Genomic DNA, 19,207 nt, shown 5'->3' with positions numbered 1-19,207 from the left:
GGTACTTTTACCCTTAGTCGTTAATTTAAACGGTGCCTGCGTTTCACTCCAAGTGAGCAGCAGCCATTGTTTGCCCTTTTGGATGAAAGAGGAAGCACAAAAGGGTAGATCGCAACCTTCCTTCCATGCAGCTCATGGGATGCCTCGTGGATGCCTGGGCAAAAACCGTAGCATATTTCTAGTCGAGGTCTGCATAGGTAGGCCTCTCGTGGGTCTTGCTGGCCCGCTGCCTGTATGGCGTGATCATTTTTCAAGTCAGCGGGTGCAAGGAAATTCTCCAAGGAAATGCAGCCTTTCATTATTTTATTATTATTTTTTAAAAAGAAAATTGCTCTTACTGGAAACGCCCGCATGCAAAATCGCCCCCCCCCCCTTGCGGGGAACAAGAATGTATCCGAATCATAATTTACATGCGACTTTCTTCTTCTTTTCTTCCCCCCGGTGCGTGTGGGTTTAATCGCTGCCTTTTCCTTTTCCTATGTAAGCAGGGCTCTCTCCGAGGGCGAAGAAAAGAGGAAGCCGGGAACTTTAAGGGCGGCGAAAGAGTTAAGTTATTCAAGATGACATCACTGCGATTTGCATAAAATCGGGGTATAACTGGTCACGCAGGGGGAGCGCCCTTTTATACGACGGTCCAGAGCAGCTGCTGCAAAGAGCGGAATTGTACCTGAAGAGAGCGCATCACTGGTGAGGCTCTGGTCTTTCTTTCTTTTCCGGTGGTGGGGGTTATTTGAGGGGTATCTCAGCACCCCTTTTTCCGTCCGCATGTTGCCGTAGGCTTGGATTTTCGAGGCAGTTGAGATTTTGGTCTCCGCTTTGTTGAACGCAAACACACCCAGGGCTTCTTTCTGAATGCACCAGGCGGCGGCTTAAATGCGTGGAGAAACGAGCTTTATCGTTACCATTATTAGTTTGCTATCATTTTGAGCGAGAAGGTTCTGCCCTCCCCCTCCGACCCCTGGACCCTGATGTTTGCCGGAGGGGAAGAGAATGGCATGCTGGACAGATCAAGGCACCTTGGTTCGGTTTCCTTGCCTGCTTGCTGCGCTTTCCTTGGAGAGGCGCGTTTTTGCGCGTGTGCGCGCTTCGAAACCTCGAGCCTCGGAGGCAGGGGGACTTGGGGCGTGATCGGAAAGGTGGAGAGGGGAAGATGCGGGCGGGGAGGGGGAGGCATCCTCGGGTGACCGGCTGCTGCCGCCCCCCGCATGTTGAGCGACAAAAGAGAGGAGCTCTTTGTTTTCCTGGCGAGCAGCCGGCGCTGTGGATCTGGCGGCCCCGGGAAGGAGAAAGCGAGGGGGCGAGAGAGAGGGAGAGGAAGGGCGGTGGTTGGGGCTGCAGCTGCAGCGCGAGCTCTTTGTGCCGAGGGAAGAATGCAGGACTCCCTCCAAATGTGCTGGGCAGACCAGACCAGACACTAAGATGGAAGAAAGTGATTAGCATAGTCTCGCTCGCTTCGCTTGGTGGCATTGTGTGCATACACGCAGGCGCTTTTTTCACCTTCCTCATCCTTTGCTTGCTTTATTCTAAGTGCGGTTTTCTCTGCTGTGCTTTCCACATTCAGTAGGGCTAGTGGGGAGATCGGGGGCAGATGCATCACCACCACTAAAACAATGAGTATTGTTTTTTTCCCCTTTTAAACGAATTAATTGATTTTCACCTGGAACAAATTGTTTCTTTTAAATTTTATTTTAAAGCCTTTCGATTATCTCCCCCCCCCTCGTGCGTGCTGTTTCATCTGAGGCTGAGCCTCCAGTGGTGCAATTTTATTTTTTTTAGCTCATATGAATATAAGTATATAGAGACCTGCCTTTTAAAGTAAGGGGGGGTTAGTAGTGTTGCACTTAATCAGGAAGAAGGAGCTGAGATGGTTGGAGTGAATTCAAGCGGTTTTGAAAAGGGGTGGGGCTGGGGGGGAGGAAGGAAGGGTGGTGCAATCTCTAACCATCTCTTTCCCCTCTTTTGTGTGTGTGTGCTTGTGCATGCGTGCAGATCAATCGGCAGATATGTCTGACAAACCAGATATGGCTGAAATCGAGAAATTCGACAAGTCTAAGTTGAAGAAGACGGAAACGCAAGAGAAAAACCCACTGCCTTCAAAAGAAAGTAAGTGGATCTTGGGAAATGAGAAGAGGGCGTGGGCCGCTGGAGACAAAGAGAAGGCTGGGCTGAGCCAGGCTCCTTCAGCTATCCTCCTCCTCCTCTCTTGCTGGATGGGGTTTCAGTGCCTTACAGGATGCTGTGCAATTTATGTACAAATGGAAGCATTAAATACAGTACACAAAATAAAGATATTTTATGAAAATAAAGGGACTTTTAAGCACAGTATGCATGAAATGCAATATATTGAAAGAGAATTTTTAAAAAATATTTATTCAACAGTGTCTAATTTTGATAAATTTTAAATGAATAGGTTTTTTTAAAAAAAATATTGTGATTCCTATTTAACTGCATTTCAAATGCATAATCCTTTTTTCTTTCTTTTCTCCTTCTTTCCCCCTTTTGCAGCAATTGAACAGGAGAAGCAAGCGGGTGAATCGTAATGAAACCGGCCCTTCCAAATTATGCACTGTACATTCCACAAGCATTGCCTTCTTATTTTACTTCTTTTAGCTGTTTTAACTTTGTAAGATGCAAAGAGGTTGGATAAAGTTTGAATGACTGTACTGCCCCTTTCACATCCAAAAAAAAAATTAAAGAATAGAGAGAACTACTGATGCTGTGAACGAAGGCGCTGCCCTTTCCATCTGCCTGTCCAGCTTGGTCCTGGTGGCACGAAAGAGCTTGCATGTGTCTCGAGAGAAGATCCTGGGAAGGGACTACAGTAATCTAGTAACACCCGAATATACGCAAAGCTGTACCAAGGTCCCGCAAGCTGTAAAATGCAGTTAACCGAGTGCCATTTTTTTTTTTTGTTGTTCAAATGATTTTAATTATTGGAATGCACAATTTTTTTAATATGCAAAAATAAAATGTTTTAAAATCTGGATTATACTGATCTGGTATATATTTTTTTGAAAATTGTTATCAAAGGAGGAAGTATAAGTGCCTATATCAACATGAGATTATATGACTTTATAGACTCCTGCATAAACATTTTTTTCCCCTCCAGCTTTTGTCTGCCAAGAGCAGTCTGCATATTAGGATTCAACATTCATTGGGCAATCTGCAAAAATAACTTAAAATACCACATTTATTTCTAAGAGGTCTATGCAGGAACTATACAACCTGTATATTGTGCTTTTAAAATACATATATTTTAAAGTTTTGTTATAAAAGGCATTGGACTACGAAATGATATGGACAGTGTTTTGGCAATATATTTATTGCAACAGTTTCCCCTTTCAACATTTTTAAAAAATCATGTTCAGCAAAACCTGGCAGTTTTGGATGCCTGTGCATGGAGGTTGTCTTTAGTGCATCACAGCAGCCTCCAGCTGGGGAATGATTTGAAGAAGACTTATTTTCACCTTGCCATGTCATTGCTGCTGCTTTGGGTGGCAGGCTGCTGCAGACATAGTGTTAATTCCTTAAGGTGGCAACTTTCAAACTTGCTACATTTGGGGGTCTCCTGAGAGGAAGTCCTGGGTGTTGCAGATGTGTGGTTGACGCCAGGTGGGTGTTGCTCAGCTGCATCTCGCTGTCTTGTACAAATTGATGAGGATGCTCTATAACACTGGTCTTCCAACTGGTGATCCAAGGTAGGTCACAACAGCAGCATCACCACCATGCAAATATATGGCAAAATATTTAAGAAATGGGCCCCCAAGTGCATGTTTCAGACCCATGTCCTGAGTCTGACAAGGTTGAAGATGCGTGTCATAGGATACCCCTTAACAATGATGTGCATTGCAGAGGAGGAAAATGAGCAAGCCCCCTTTTTAGATAAGGTGACCATTGATATCCAAGGGTCCTAGAAAACCATTTCCATAGCACCAATATTTTGGTCTTAAATGCCATACTCCCATTTATTCTAGGAATGGGGAACAAGCTTTCCAGACTCCCACTATCCCCATCACCTCCCATGTTTACTGAATTTGATGTCCAGCAACATCTAGAGGACCACAGGTTTGCCACTCCTGCACTGAGCAGTGCTTCGTATGTTGAGTGGGGGGCTCCAACCTCCTTAGTGGCTGTGCTTTTCTTTGTTCTGTTCATGACCTCATTTAGATTCCACTCTTCCGTGCAGCTTAGGGCAGTTGTACATATGGTTTTCAGCCATACTAGGAAGAAGCAATAGACCCGTTTTTTCTCTGGAACATGCATGTGTGTGCGCACACAGTTTCATAGTCAATTAAAATACCACTATTCATGAAAACTTGACAATGGCTATTGTATTCAAGTGAAACCAGGCTTTATTGACTGCATACTGGAACTGCTGAGAGCTCCATTTTGTGCAATGTGTACCAGATTAGTTACCTGAAATCCTCTTCAGCAAAAGTTAAGATGCTCACTACCAGTAACGTACAGTTTTAAGATCATGCAAATATGATCTTGCCTTTCCAAGTTGGATGTATTTTAAGCAACTGATTGTTCATTAATCTTTCAACAATATCAATGGGTTCCTTCCATTCTCAAAAAGGTAAAACATTTAAGCCACCCCACCTAAAGCCTGGTGGCTTATGTTTATTCCTTAATTTGTCTCTTCCTCTTTCAGGGTTTGGTTCAGTTTTAAAGTAATCTTATTAAGCTTCTACTACTGAGTGAAGCAGGAGGATAACATGGAGAGGTGGACGGTTAAGATGTGGAACTTGTAATTACAGAAACTCTCACTTGCTCCTGGATGTACCAGTTGCTTAACAGCCCAGACCTGCCCAGAGCTAGGTGCACCTAGAACCATTCAAATCAATGGGCTTAAGTATGCCTAATTCTACCTAACATTGCTCTGAAACGATGTCAAAATGAATTCTTCCGCGCTGGTCATGGGACCGAGACTGCTCTGGTTGCCCTAACAGATGATCTTCGTAGACAGCTGGATCGAGGCGGGTCGGGGCTGCTGATTCTTCTAGATCTGTCAGCAGCTTTCGACATGGTCGATCATGAACTTCTGGACCACCGCCTTGCCGACGTGGGGATCCAGGGCACAGTCCTTCAATGGCTGCGCTCGTTTCTCTCTGGTCGGGACAGAGGGTGGCGCTTGGGGGGGAATTGTCATCGCGCCACTCCTTGGTGTGTGGAGTACCTATGGGTGTGATACTCTCCCCGATGCTTTTCAACATCTTTATGCGCCCCCTCGCCCAGCTTGTTCGGAGAGCTGTTCAAAGACAAAAACAAAATCCAAAATTTTGATGGGCCAAGACCATTTGCCTTTGCCTCAAGGCGTATGATATGTTGCTGTCTTACTGAAAAGTAAGTCTTAAGTGAAATCACTGGAACATTGTTTCTGAGTAAATACAGGATTGGCCTGTTTACATCTCTCAGGATCCACAGCATTGAAATAGAGTTCTAAGAGAGACAACTCCTAATAAAAGAACATTAAAAAGAATTTGACGACAAAATGAAAGCGATCAACAAATAGGCTGCTAGAGAGCCCTGCTTGCTTCCTCTTGAACTGTGGACGACAAGCCACAGGAAATTGTTCTGCTGAGACTCTTAAAATACCAATTGAGAGACACCACCCTGCTAGCGATCTTAATCAGAAAGCAACAGGATGCAGAGCATGATGACTAAAACCCAAAGTGTGGAGGCAATGCAGCATATGCTCAACTGAAAAGCATTGAAGCTGTGTATGAGGCTGTGGCAGTTTGGCACTAAGTGAGGTCGTGCCCTCCTAACCCAAGCAGCACAATAAGCAATAGTATAGTTTCACATTGTGCACTGGGAGTTTGCAAGTAGGATATTGGGCTCTTTACTTGGTTCCCTATGTGACAGGGCAGGGGAGGGTATTTTAAAATCCAGTTTTGGTCCAAAGGCAGTGCTGTGTTTAGGGTGTGAGGCAGTATAAATGGCAGCTTTCATTCATGACATTATGAACTTGACTTACAAGCAATGATGTGACTTAGTGTGTGAAGTGCACCACTTTTTAAACACACATGCATACACGTTCTCGCCATCTTGGAATATAGTCTAGTTTGAGTGGCACTGACTGACCAAGGTTACCCAGAGGAGAAGCTTGAAGCAGCCTGCCCTGCTCATACCTTCATACCCAACACACAATTCACACGCACAGTGGCCCTCAGCATACACTGAGGTATACCAGTGAGGATATTTTTGGGGAATGGAAATGGGAAAGAGTGCTTTATAGAATGAAGACCTTGTGGTTGCATGTTTGTTACAAGAAGAAAAGATAGCGGGTGTTAGTCAACTAAGTTTTACTCATGAGTAGACTCATTGAAATTAGTGAATCTTAGCCATTGTCAGTGGGTCTACTCTCAGTAAAACTTAGTTGGATACCACCTGATATATTCATAAATGGCTAGCTACAGTGCCATAATATGGACTTTGAGCTGTATGTACAGGCCTCACGTTCATTTCTCTTAGCTATGCATCAATGTAACCTCTTTAAACAACGTCTAGGCAAGCTGCATTCTGACCACTCAAATGGATTTAAAAGCAGTGTTCTCAGCGCCACATTTGGATGGTGCAGCAACAAGCAAGAGCAACTTTGTGAATGAGGGACATTGCTTTGATTGGTCTGTTTATTGGCCTGGACTATTCATATTTCTGAAACTTTTACGCAGATTTATCATTCCCATTTGGAGATGGACCAGCTGTTTTGGACATGGCTTTCCAATGGCTTTGGGTTTTTTGTGTATGTGTGTGTGTTCCTACATTTGAATATATCATCTATCTGCTATGTTGCACGGGGAGGGAATATCTTCAACAAGGTACTCAGAATGAAAGGCACAATTTCCTTAGTTGCATATAAATAGAGAACATTTCTAATGGAGCATATGGCAAGGTATCTCCCTCCCATGCTCCCCACTAGCCCAATCTCAGCACAGGTAGATAAGGTTTTCATTATGCCCAAGATACATCTTCATATCTACCAGAAAAGTAGCTCTCCTTTTTGGCTTGATATGAAATGTTAGCTACTGGGAGTACTCGTGATTGCCAAAGAAAAAAGAAATGTTAGCTGTGGTTTTTACACTTATGCAGTGCTGCTGATTTCTGCATGCATCCTGCATACGTATTGTATGAAACAAACTCCTGCCGTTTCAGTCATTAATTCTCTTGCCAGAATGATTCAAATGCACTTCCCCTTACTTAATGCATTTTGACTTCAAAATTATTATTATTCTGCAAAGAGGAATGTGTGGCATAATGCAACTTCCTTAGAAACCCTTACTTCCTTAGCAACTGTGCAGATATGAAAAGCAAAGGTGAGTTTTTGTCTATGTTAGTTGATTGCTATTACGCTGCCTCAAACAGACAAATCATTTCTAGGGAGCTAAAGAATGGGGAGAGATGTGCTAGGTCAAGCAATCCATTATAATGAATGCATATCATCCTAGCAGTGCTAAACTAAACCAAAAACAAATTTGTTTTAGCCATTCATGGCCAAGGATGAGAATCCTTTTGCACACAGATCTCTCCGGCTAAGATCCTTACAAATGAATACTTTGATGCTTAGAGACAGATAACAGAATCTCAGTCTGCTCTGAGATGCATTTCCAGGTTTAACCATTATGATGTGAGTAGACATCCTAGATTGGTCATTTGCATGACAGTGATATTGCTCACCACTCATAAAAGGGCATAATACTCTTTGTAGATCTATTCTGCCAATCCACATAGAATTGCAGAGTTGGATGGAACCCTGAGGATCATCTACAACCCCCTGAAAAACAGGAATTTGCAGTTATCCCATACGGGGATCAAACCTGCAACCTTTGCGTTATCAGCACCTTGTTCTACCCAGCTGAGTCCAACCGTTTCATCATTTGTGAAAAGAACAGCAACAAATATTTCTGTAGTATCTATATTGTCCTGGGCGCCATACAAATAGAAACTCGATGCGTCCATGGAGAGCAGGGGTAGACAACATGGTGCCCTCCAGATGTTTTAGACTACCATTTCCATCAGCCCCAGCTTGCATGACCATTGGTCAGGGATTATGGGAGTTTAGATCCAAAAGATCTGGAGGGCACCATGTTGGCTACCCTTGCTGTAGGGGATTGCAGGCAGGCTACACCTGCTCCATGTGTGCAATGTTTGTACAGTGTACAAAACACACCCGCAGGACTAGAGACTATTCTGCTGCTTATAAACTGGTTCTGCTTGTGAAATGACACCTATTGTCAACCATGTGACTGTTCTTTAATCTTGATAATTTGTGACAAGCAAAACATAAACGTCAGTTCTGTTTTCCTTTCTAATGAAGGAAGGAGTCATATTTTATCAAAGACTTGCTATAAATAAAATTTTACTCAACGGCTAAACCCAAATAAATTACCCCCTCCTCACCAGCCCACAGAGCAAATTCTTGTTGAGTATCAGAAATGTCCTTGAGCATATGGGATCTGTGTTGACATTGGAGAAATGTTTACTTTTGTTTCCGTCCCAAAATGGGATTCTTGCAGAGTTGGCTAAATAACACAAAAATGAAATGTAAATATTTCTCTAGCTAAAGGCAGCATGCTTTGGGTGCTCTTTGTGGGAACAGGTCAGATTATAAACTGTTCTTGGGGAATCAGCCTTGGTTGCCAAAGCTTTCATAAGAACTGCTAGAATGTGATGTACTGAAAGTGAATTGCATTTACTCGGCTATTGAAAAAAGGCACTTTTCTCCCAACCCGAAGCAGATGGCAGATGTGTAACCTGTACAATACTTCATAACCACCCTTATATATACAAAGTTATTGTTGTTAAAGTCTCTAGAAGGTGTGGGGTTTTCTCATTATGGGAACTGAAGAAACCTGCTGCTTTCTCATTTTGTATTCACAACCAGCAATGCAAACCTAGGACCGATTCCTATGACTAATTAGCCAGTGAGAATATTTGTGGCAATGTTTTCACTTCCTTCCTTCTTCCTTTTTGCTTCACCAAGCACACACTTTACAACCCACTGCCTGGTGCATCTTTAGCACAATCACTGGGCCACTGAAAAACTTGTACTTCTGACAGAGCAATCACACAATCATCTGATTGGGTGCAAAGTGGCTATGTGTAACATTGTGGCTCCTTCTCTGTAGCAAACCTGCAAACTCTCTTGCATGCCACCACAGACCACACTGAACACCATCCAGAAAATGTCTGTCTTGTGGTACGACAAGGTTAAAGCACATAAGGCATTTAAAAACCATATTGTCAGGAAAGCATTGTTTAATGTCTGGATAAGATACAAAGATTTACTTGAAAATAAAACCCCAAGGTGGTTGTCACCAATGGAGGCTAAGGCTCAGAAAAAACTTAACATGGAGGCCAAATGGCCAAAATATTGGGAAATTTTGGAGCAAGAAGGGGACAAATTGAAATTGCAGACTTTTGAGAAATTAAAAGATAAAGTGCGAGACTGGCTTCATTATTATCAGATAATGGAGGCTTACGATTTGGATAAGAAAGTTGGCTTCCAGGTGGAAAAATCTAAATTGGAAACAGAACTGTTAGAACCCAAAACTAAGACTTTGTCAAAAATGTATAATTTGCTGTTGAAATGGAATACTCAGGATGAGACGGTTAAATCTGCTATGATTAAATGGGCACAAGATGTTGGGCATAATATTATGTTTTCTGACTGGGAACAGTTATGGACCACAGGTATGAAGTTTATGGCATGTAATGCCTTAAGAGAGAATATTATGAAAATGATATACAGGTGGTACATGACCCCAGTCAAGCTTGCAAAAATCTATCATTTGCCCGATAATAAATGTTGGAAATGTAAGGAAACCGAAGGTACATTCTTTCACCTTTGGTGGACGTGCCCTAAGATTAAGGCTTTCTGGGAAATGATATATAATGAATTGAAAAAGGTATTTAAATATACCTTCTTGAAGAAACCAGAGGCCTTTCTCTTGGGCATGGTCGGCCAGTTGGTGTTAAAAAAGGATAGAACTTTCTTTATGTATGCTACAACAGCAGCAAGAATACTTATTGCAAAGTATTGGAAGACGCAAGATTTACCCACTCTGGAAGAATGGCAGATGAAGATGATCGACTGTATGGGATTGGCAGAAATGACTGGCAGAATCCGTGACCAGGGAGAAGAGTCGGCGGAAGAAGACTGGAAGAAATTTAAGGACTATTTACAGATATATTGTAAAATTAAAGATTGTTGAATGATGTTGGATTGAAATTAAGGGGTTTCCAGCTGCAATGTTTTGAGATAAGGATTTGCTGAGTAAATAATTTGAATTGGAATACAAGAAGGGGAGGTATGAGGAGGTCAGGGAAATATGTCATTGAAAATTAAGTATTGTGAACTGTATGTGTTTTTAAACTTTTTTGCTTTTTGCTTTTTGTTTGTATAAAATTGGAAACTTAATAAATATCTTTATAAAAAACAACAACAGAAAATGTCAGTCTTGATCAAGTCCAATACAAATCAACAGCGATGTTGGCTTGCCACAATGAAGCTACTCGTGCCATTACTTTCCAGGCAATTTAGGGCTCTTTCATATGCTACAAGTAGCAAATCTACGAGGCAACATTCCAAATCTTGTGGCTACATGGCAAGGTAGGCTAATGCATGAGATCATGTTTTGGTCTGCAACAGCCAACTGTTGTCACTTCACTATAGCAGGAAGTGGGAGAAAGAAATGTGAAACACTTTGCATCTTCTTGGGGATTGCTGAAGATGACAACAGAGGGATTTTTTAGTGCTGTGTGGAGAGAATTCACAAAGGAAAAGAACCCCTTCTTGGGAGGGGGGGTTACCCAAAGCTATTTGGAGATAGTAGGATAAAGGCACACAAAAAGCAATATGATTTCCCCAAATGCATATGAAGTTTGTGGCTAGAGAATGTAACTTTCAAAAGGATTGGCTATGTCTGCAGATCATAAGCCCATGGGAAGCCACTTTCAATAATAGCCAGCAGTTATTCCATACACACCAATCTTTTAGGAACAAGGCTTATATGATTAAAACCATTTACAAAACTAACCCCTCCCCCAAACTTCAGAATCATTATTTCCCTCCTCTCCTTTTGGTCAAGGTGTCTTTGCAATGCATGTGTAACATGATAGCAATCGCACAACAAAAGCTTTGCACTGCAACAGTTTCAGACCACATCCTGGAGTTTGACCAAGATGCTGAATTTGGCTGCACTCAGAACTTTAAACATGCACCTTCTGTACTTCTTTGTACTAAGGTTGGGCACCCTTTTGAAGGAGGCTGCTGCATGTTGTTTCATTTACACAGAGTAACGTGATTTTAATATGGGAATGACTAAGAAGGTGAGCTTTGTGCCAGTAAATCCTGACTTCAAGCCTCAGCCATGAAACCATTTAAGCGACCTTCTGCAAGCCACTGTCTCTAAACCTTCATCCCCTCCATGGAGTTTCTTTCTCTGGTTGCTACTGTTAAATATGATTTTGCCATTTCTGACCTTTTCAGTTATTACTTTTAGATTACTTTTAGTGCAGTTTTGTCTGTAATTTTTATTAGCCATCTTAACTGTTTGAAAGAAAGCGGTATAGATCAAACAAACAAACAAACAAACAATTAATACTGACCTACACTGTATGTTAAAAAGGCAATTCCACCTGTTCTTGAGTGTGAACATGTTCATGAGTGTGCAATCTATTTTCATCAGGGCATTTTTGTCAGAAGTCCAGCAACATCTGCAGGGCACCTCATTGGCTACCCTTGGTTTATATGTCTCTGTATGTTTCAATGAAAAAACTCAGATTTGCTGGTGTGTGTGTGTGTGTGTGTGTGTCCACTATGTGGAATGGTGTGCTTTCCCATGTTGGATGAACAAAAACACTCACCATCTGTCCTTGCATTCTGTCAAAACCAATGTGACCTTCAGCTTATGCTGAAGATCAAAATGCTAGCCTGACAGGTTGCAACTGCAATAGTTGAAACATCTACCCATCTTTTAAAAGAGGTGAAATGTCTCTCTGTGTTGCAAATTTCACAAAAACTGCTACACACCCACACCTTATACAGTACAGTACAGACTTTGCAGGGACATTTTGAAGCAGATTCAGAAACAGTTTTCAGAGGTTGAACAGTATGGATTTTCTCTGTTTTTCTGTCAGTTTACAAAAAAACAAGCTGGACCGTTCCCTGCTTGCTCACTTGCACAAACATTTCTGAGGCAGTTATTTCCAGTCAGAACAACGCCCATTTGCATCCTTGTAAAAATTGCACTGTCTTTCCTTTCTGTTTCATACAGAACAACGCCATAAAATTAAGGAAGTAAACTGGCTGTATAGTTCAGCCATTACAAGATAATTACCTGTTCTGAAATTGTGTCTACAAGGCTGTAGAAAACCAGTGCATTATCTGGAGTGCTGGGGTAATGTACTCCTCAAGGCCAACCCCTCTATCAAGCTTCTTTATTTATATTCACCATAAATAACTCAAATAATATCCCTTGACAGGCTGAAGCTTTCTGCAAGTCACCAGGCAGATCTTTTTGCAGGAAGCACCCAGATATGCATTGCCCAGCAGTTTTTCATAGCAACTGAGTGGAAACTAGGAAGTGAAGCATATTCCCTGTATGTCCTGGTATAATACCTGCAGCAGAATATGTTCCCCAGGGTGGGATGAGGGAGGCCCTTTTGAGGGCTGATGAATATGTGATCATACTGATCCTTACCATTTATCTGCAAGGGCAGGGACAATACACAATCAGCAAAGCCGCTAGCCTAAGATCCACCCTGTGCACACTGTATTTAGAGCACAATAAGGCATAGGAAGCTACTTTATACTGAGTAAGGCCATTGATCCAGCTACCTCAGTATATGCTGGACTGATTGGCAGCATCTGTCTAGGGTTTCTGACAGAGGGCATTCCTAGCCCCTTACCGGGAGGTGTTTGGGGCTGAACCTGGGACCTTCTGCATTCAAAGCAGATGTGTTTGCCCCTGAGCTATGGGTCTCCCCAGGATCCTGGGATGCCAGTATGCAGAAATCTCATTTGACAAGAGAAAGGTAACATTCCTGCCTATTAGTAGGGCTGGGCCTTGCTAACGGCTACTACTTAATGGATACTAGTCTTGTTGGCTTCCAGGATCAGAGGCACTACGCATCTGAATTCCAGTGCCAGGGGATCATGAGTGTTTTTGCACTCATGTCCTGGCTTTGAAACTGGGCATGGGTGCAAAAGATCAGAACGCTGGACTTAATAAGCCTTTAGTTTAATCCAGCATATCTTTTTATGTTCAGATAAGTGTAAATTGGAGGAAAAAAAACAGCAAATCCTCATACAAAAGATCAAATCATTTATCTACATTTTGATACAATTAAAGTATGTGCTCCAACTCATGACTGATGAAAGCAGCTGATCCTGGCTAGGGTTCAAGACAGAGTCATTGCCTTTATAAGAGTGCATTTCTTTTGAATCCCTGTCCAGAGAAAAAAGTTTTCCATTTGCCCTGGGGGTAAAAGTGACAAATCCGCTGTTGCTGGGGACTTCTTAAAATTTTAAAAGATGATGCTGTTAAGGTGTTACACTCAATATGCCAGCAAGTTTGGAAAACTCAGCAGTGGCCAGAGGATTGGAGAAGATCAGTCTACATCCCAATCCCAAAGAAGGGCAGTGCCAAAGAATGCTCCAACTACCGCACAATTGCACTCATTTCACACGCTAGCAAGGTTATGCTTAAAATTCTACAAGGAAGGCTCAAGCAGTATGTGGACCGAGAACTCCCAGAAGTGCAAGCTGGATTTAGAAGAGGCAGAGGAACCAAAGACCAAATTGCAAACATGCGCTGGATTATGGAGAAAGCTAGAGAGTTCCAGAAAGACATCTACTTCTGCTTCATTGACTATGCAAAAGCCTTTGACTGTGTCGACCACAGCAAACTATGGCAAGTTCTTAAAGAAATGGGAGTGCCTGATCATCTCATCTGTCTCCTGAGAAATCTCTATGTGGGACAAGAAGCTACAGTTAGAACTGGATATGGAACAACTGATTGGTTCAAAATTGGGAAAGGAGTATGACAAGGCTGTATATTGTCTCCCTGCTTATTTAACTTATATGCAGAATTCATCATGCGAAAGGCTGAGCTGGATGAATCCCTAACCGGAATTAAGATTGCTGGAAGAAATATCAACAACCTCAGATATGCAGATGACACAACCTTGATGGCAGAAAGTGAGGAGGAATTAAAGAACCTTTTATTGAGGGTGAAAGAGCAGAGCGCAAAATATGGTCTGAAGCTCAACATCAAAAAAACGAAGATCAAGGCCACTGGTCCCATCACCTCCTGGCAAATAGAAGGGGAAGAAATGGAGGTAGTGAGAGATTTTACTTTCTTGGGCTCCATAATCACTGCAGATGGTAACAGCAGCCATGAAATTAAAAGACGCCTGCTTCTTAGGAGAAAAGCAATGATAAACCTAGACAGCATCTTAAAAAGTAGAGACATCACCTTGCCAACAAAGGTCTGTATAGTAAAAGCTATGGTTTTCCCAGTAGTGATGTATGGAAGTGAAAGCTGGACCATAAAGAAGGCTGATCGCCGAAGAATTGATGCTTTTGAATTATGGTGCTGGAGGAGACTCTTGAGAGTCCCATGGACTGCAAGAAGATCAAACCTATCCATTCTGAAGGAAATCAGCCCTGAGTGCTCACTGGAAGGACAGATCATGAAGCTGAGGCTCCAATACTTTGGCCACCTGATGAGAAGAGAAGACTCCCTGGAGAAGACCCTGTTGTTGGGAAAGATGGAGGGCACAAGGAGAAGGGGACGACAGAGGACGAGATGGTTGGATGGTGTTCTCGAAGCTACCAGCATGAGTTTGACCAAACTGCGGGAGGCAGTGGAAGACAGAAGTGCCTGGCGTTCTCTGGTCCATGGGGTCACGAAGAGTAGGACACGAGTAAACGACTAAACAACAACAAGATCACAGTTTAACCGTACAGTTTTTCTCTCACTTCCTTATGAGACGGGAAGTGCAATGAAGCTGTTCTAAGGTCATCTTTTTACTCAGTAGGCAGCTTTGTGTCTGAGGGCACAGAGGTTTTAAGGGGTTCATATTACAAGAAATTGTCCTCTTCCTAAGCTTTGGCTGCTCCCTCAAACTCTGGCCCATTTCTCACATCACAGTAAGCAAAATTATATAACCTTGGTGCCAAGGCTTATTCTTTGGCTACATCTCGTGGTAACTGGTGAGGGAACATAACCGTGGGCTCAGGTTCGGAAGACATGCTAGGTCAAACCTTAGCTTTACTCTGTGCAGTAAAGCAGAGCAGAAATAAGCAAAGTAGCTGCGGGCTCCTTACCTGCATGCATGTTCAAGTGGTCATGGTAAGCTATAGTTTGGTGTACTGTGACTTGTGAACCAGTTCTGTATGCTGAATCAGGGTTCCTATGCACTGCAAAGTGTGAGCTATCAACCAAAAGCTGGCAATGTCATATAACCCCCTCATGAACTGATCAGGATTAATGTTCAACGAGAAGGCAATGCCGTATAATGTCCACACATTTTTTTTTAAATACATCAGCATGAATGCTCAATAAACAACCAGTCTGGAAAGTCCCCAATGCTGTCTGGGTTGAGGCCCATCTGTTTTGATGCACAGTGGACAACAAATCTGGTATATTTTTAGACAGAAGGAAGTAACTATTTTGTGTCTTCCTAAGGGTCAAATATATGGCAGGTTTGTTGCCTTACAACTGCATTCTTGTGTGTGTGTGCATATACACATGAACACACACATATCCAGCTGTGCTCTGGCCAACTCCCATTCCAAGTTTAAGCAACTTCTTACCCAATGTAAACCTCTCCTTTTTGGGCCGGCATTCAAGAGTCTGGGTTAAGCAGCTGTGGAAGAACATAGAAATCGACATGCTGTTATTATTGTGTGTGTCCTGTTTTATTTGTAATCCCTGCAGCCAACTTGTTTCGAGAGAGGTGGGGGCGGCTAGAAATTAAATTAAATAAACAAGAGGAGAGTAATGCAACCATGTGCATTTTTTAAAAAATGCTTATTGAACAGCCTGCTCCATGTTCTGCTCAAAATGTTGGGGACTGATGTCTGCATATTACAAATGTCCAGATGGGGAGCCATGTTAGTTTCTGGCAGCAAAAACAACAAAGGGTACTGAGGCACCTTAAAGACATAAAAAAAGAGAATAATGTGATTATGCTGTAAGCTTGTATGGACTTTGTTGGAGTCATGAAGTGAAATTTCAGCGAAGTAGGAGCAGAGCAACTGATGTGGATCTTATCTTTGTATTGTAGGCTAGTGTCATGGACTGGCTGGATGTAGAGGAATGGTGGGAGGAACCAGCTGGGGAACCCGCAAGAGAAGAAGGCAATTGGTAGTGGGATGATGATGAGTGTTCAGAGGGAGAAGAGGGAGCAGACTGGGAGGAGGAGCTGTCGGAAGCTGAAGAGGTAACAGGGGATAGTGAGCAGGGGAGTCTAGCAAAGAGAAGTCCAGAATTAGAGGCAGAGGCTGAAGTAGGAGAGGAGGGAAGCCAAGAGCAGAGATGAACTCAGCTGATGAAGAGGCACAGATGTTTCCCCCTCCTGCTGTGAAAAGCTCCCATCCCTCCTCATCTTCCAGAACCAGGAGAGGCATGAAAAGGGTGGAGGAGAAGTTAGCTTCATGCAGGCGCAGTCTCAGATTGCTTGGGACGAACTGTTGACAGGAGGGCACTTAGACAGCTGAGGAGAGGTGTCATTAGGCCTGCCACTCCTGTGCAGATATTTGCTAATAACTCCAACTTGCTCAGTGTGATTTACTGCTGGCTCGCTCCTGTCAGCTAGTTTCTTCAGGCGATCACACCCCTCTCTATCCTCCATCCAGACAAGAAAGCGGTGCTATTAGAGTTCAAGGACACGTTCCAGCCAGGCCAAAACACTCAGGGCATAAAGCAGGGCCAGTGAGGGTTGTGGCCTGTAGAGACAGTGAGCAGTCTGAGGACAGTTCTGAGGGCAAGATAGGGAGGCCTAGAGGATTGCACTGAGGCTAAGATTCCCCATTCCTGCATTATAGTAACACATACTCCCTCTTCACTTGGATTTACAGGGCTCAATGTATCCAAACATTCTTGATCAATCAGATGTTCACAAATCCAAGGTCAGCATGAGCAACTGACTTTCTTGGACAGCTGCAGGGACTCACTGCTGCTGCCAGCCCACCTTATTTATTGATTTAGTCTATCTTCTGGCCAGTGCCAGGCAGCTACCCTTTTTCAATTCCCCACAGTGCCCCTGACCTAGCATTGTGCTGGGGTATTGTGGGAAAGGGAAAAGGGGGCTAAGCCTAGTGACCTAGCACTGCTCAGAGAGCTGCTACCACAGCCAGGAAAGCCTGCCAAAGCCCCCAGACAGAGGAGGGAGCCCACCAGAGGTCCCTCTGCCCAGATCCAGGCCTGCATGGAGTATATATGGGCCTTTTTTCAGTGAGTTTGGAGAAGCAGAAAACCCAGTTCCAGATCCTGAGGAATTGAGGTGTAAATGCAAGGATCATGACCATGCTAGGGCTGCTATAGAAGAAGAAGAAGAGTTTGGATTTGATATCCCGCCTTTCACTCCCTTTAAGGAGTCTCAAAGCGGCTAACATTCTCCTTTCCCTTCCTCCCCCACAACAAACACTCTGTGAGGTGAGTGGGGCTGAGAGACTTCAAAGAAGTATGACTGGCCCAAGGTCACCCAGCAGCTGCATGTGGAGGAGCGGAGACGCGAACCCGGTTCCCCAGATTACGAGACTACCGCTCTTAACCACTACACCACGCTGGCTCTCGAGTGCTGTTATGTTGGGGGGGGGGAGGGGACAAAACCCAGCAATGAGTTATCAGGTGGTTTTGCATGTGCTGTTCTCTCAGCAAAACACTTCATTCCTCCCACATCAACTTCTTTCCAGATAAACAAGCTAAGAAGACAGAAGCTGATCCAGCTGAAAAGACTAGTCAGGTTTAAAAATCAAAACAAAAATACAGCCGGTGAAATTTTAAATCAGGACTGGGGTTGGGGAGAGGGAGCAAAGGTGTTATAATGAAAGGAGCATTGAAGGATACATCTCCAAGATTAGGCCTGGCAAAATGGGAAGGAATTAACCCCAGCACAATGGAGTTACCGTTTTCATCCATGGCCAGTCTTTTCCTCACATTTCCACTCAAAACCACCACCACCCTGTACTCTTCAGATGAAGGGCGGTATACAGATTTAATAAAACAACAACAACAACAACAACTTTGGATCTAGAGACAGCTATTTCTCTTTCTAATGCTTGTCCTTCCTAATAGTACTGCCACATATATATCTACTCAGCAGTAAATCCCACTAATTTCTCAGGCAGCTGTAGAGGGTTGCAACCTAAGTGTGCACGAACAGAGCAGGAGAGCTTCAACAGCACCTTTGGCTTTATGTGTGGAAAAATGCCCTTAGGATGCAATCCTATACATGCTTACCTGGGAGTAGGCTCAACTGAATTCAGTAGGATTTCCTTCTGAGGACACATGCATAGGATTGCCCTGTTATCATCTCTTTGGATCAAGAACAGTGGTTTTGCTTCCTTGCGCAGTGAATGTGCTTATTTCTGGAGGCAAAGGACATTCAGTGAGATTATTTACAGTGCAAGCCGTAACCACTGGCAACTTGTTCATGTTATAACTCCCACCCACATCTCTGCAGATCAACACTGAGCGCTGAATCATTTCAGTTTTCCTTGTGTTACGCACAGAAGGAAAATGCGAATACAACGAGTCCTGTGGTACTTCAGAGCAGGGGGAGGATATTTCAGGCACAAGGGCCAAATCTGGACCTCTGGGCTTCCCTCTCTGGCCCTCAGCACACTTTCAAGGCCAGTCCACCTCTCCAGGTCAACCCTGCATCTGCAGCCCAGTTCTATGTGATCCTTTTGCCTAGCGGGAATATACCATTGAACTGTGATCATGCATCCTGCTTGCATGGATGTGTGTGTAAACAAGATTTTGGAATGTAGCAAACTGTATAAAAGTAAGACTCAGAGAGTTGCATCTACTGTCCCACCCACTTTTGCCCTTGCCCTTGCTCGTCATTGGCACAGTTCCTTACAAAGGCATGTGGTCCTCTGTTGAAAAAGGCTCTTCATCTCCTGAAATATACTTAGAGTCGAGAGTGGATTTCATGCTCTTTATTCAGCTCATAGTGGTGAGGAGGA

The 19,207-nt window shown here is 43.4% G+C and overlaps 1 protein-coding gene across 1 annotated transcript; it reads left to right on the top strand.

The window, feature by feature from the left end:
• The first annotated feature begins 559 nt into the window (after positions 1-559).
• On the top strand, positions 560-2,986 carry TMSB4X (thymosin beta 4 X-linked). The gene is made up of 3 exons (XM_053387231.1): positions 560-687; positions 1,990-2,103; positions 2,506-2,986. Exons 2-3 carry the CDS (start codon positions 2,004-2,006, stop codon positions 2,538-2,540), a joined length of 135 nt encoding a protein of 44 aa, XP_053243206.1. The 5' UTR covers positions 560-687; positions 1,990-2,003; the 3' UTR covers positions 2,541-2,986.
• Positions 2,987-19,207: the final 16,221 nt, after the last annotated feature.

Source organism: Podarcis raffonei, chromosome 4, assembly GCF_027172205.1.
Source record: "Podarcis raffonei isolate rPodRaf1 chromosome 4, rPodRaf1.pri, whole genome shotgun sequence".
Taxonomy (NCBI): domain Eukaryota; kingdom Metazoa; phylum Chordata; class Lepidosauria; order Squamata; family Lacertidae; genus Podarcis; species Podarcis raffonei.
This window is presented reverse-complemented; position numbering and strand designations above follow the sequence as displayed.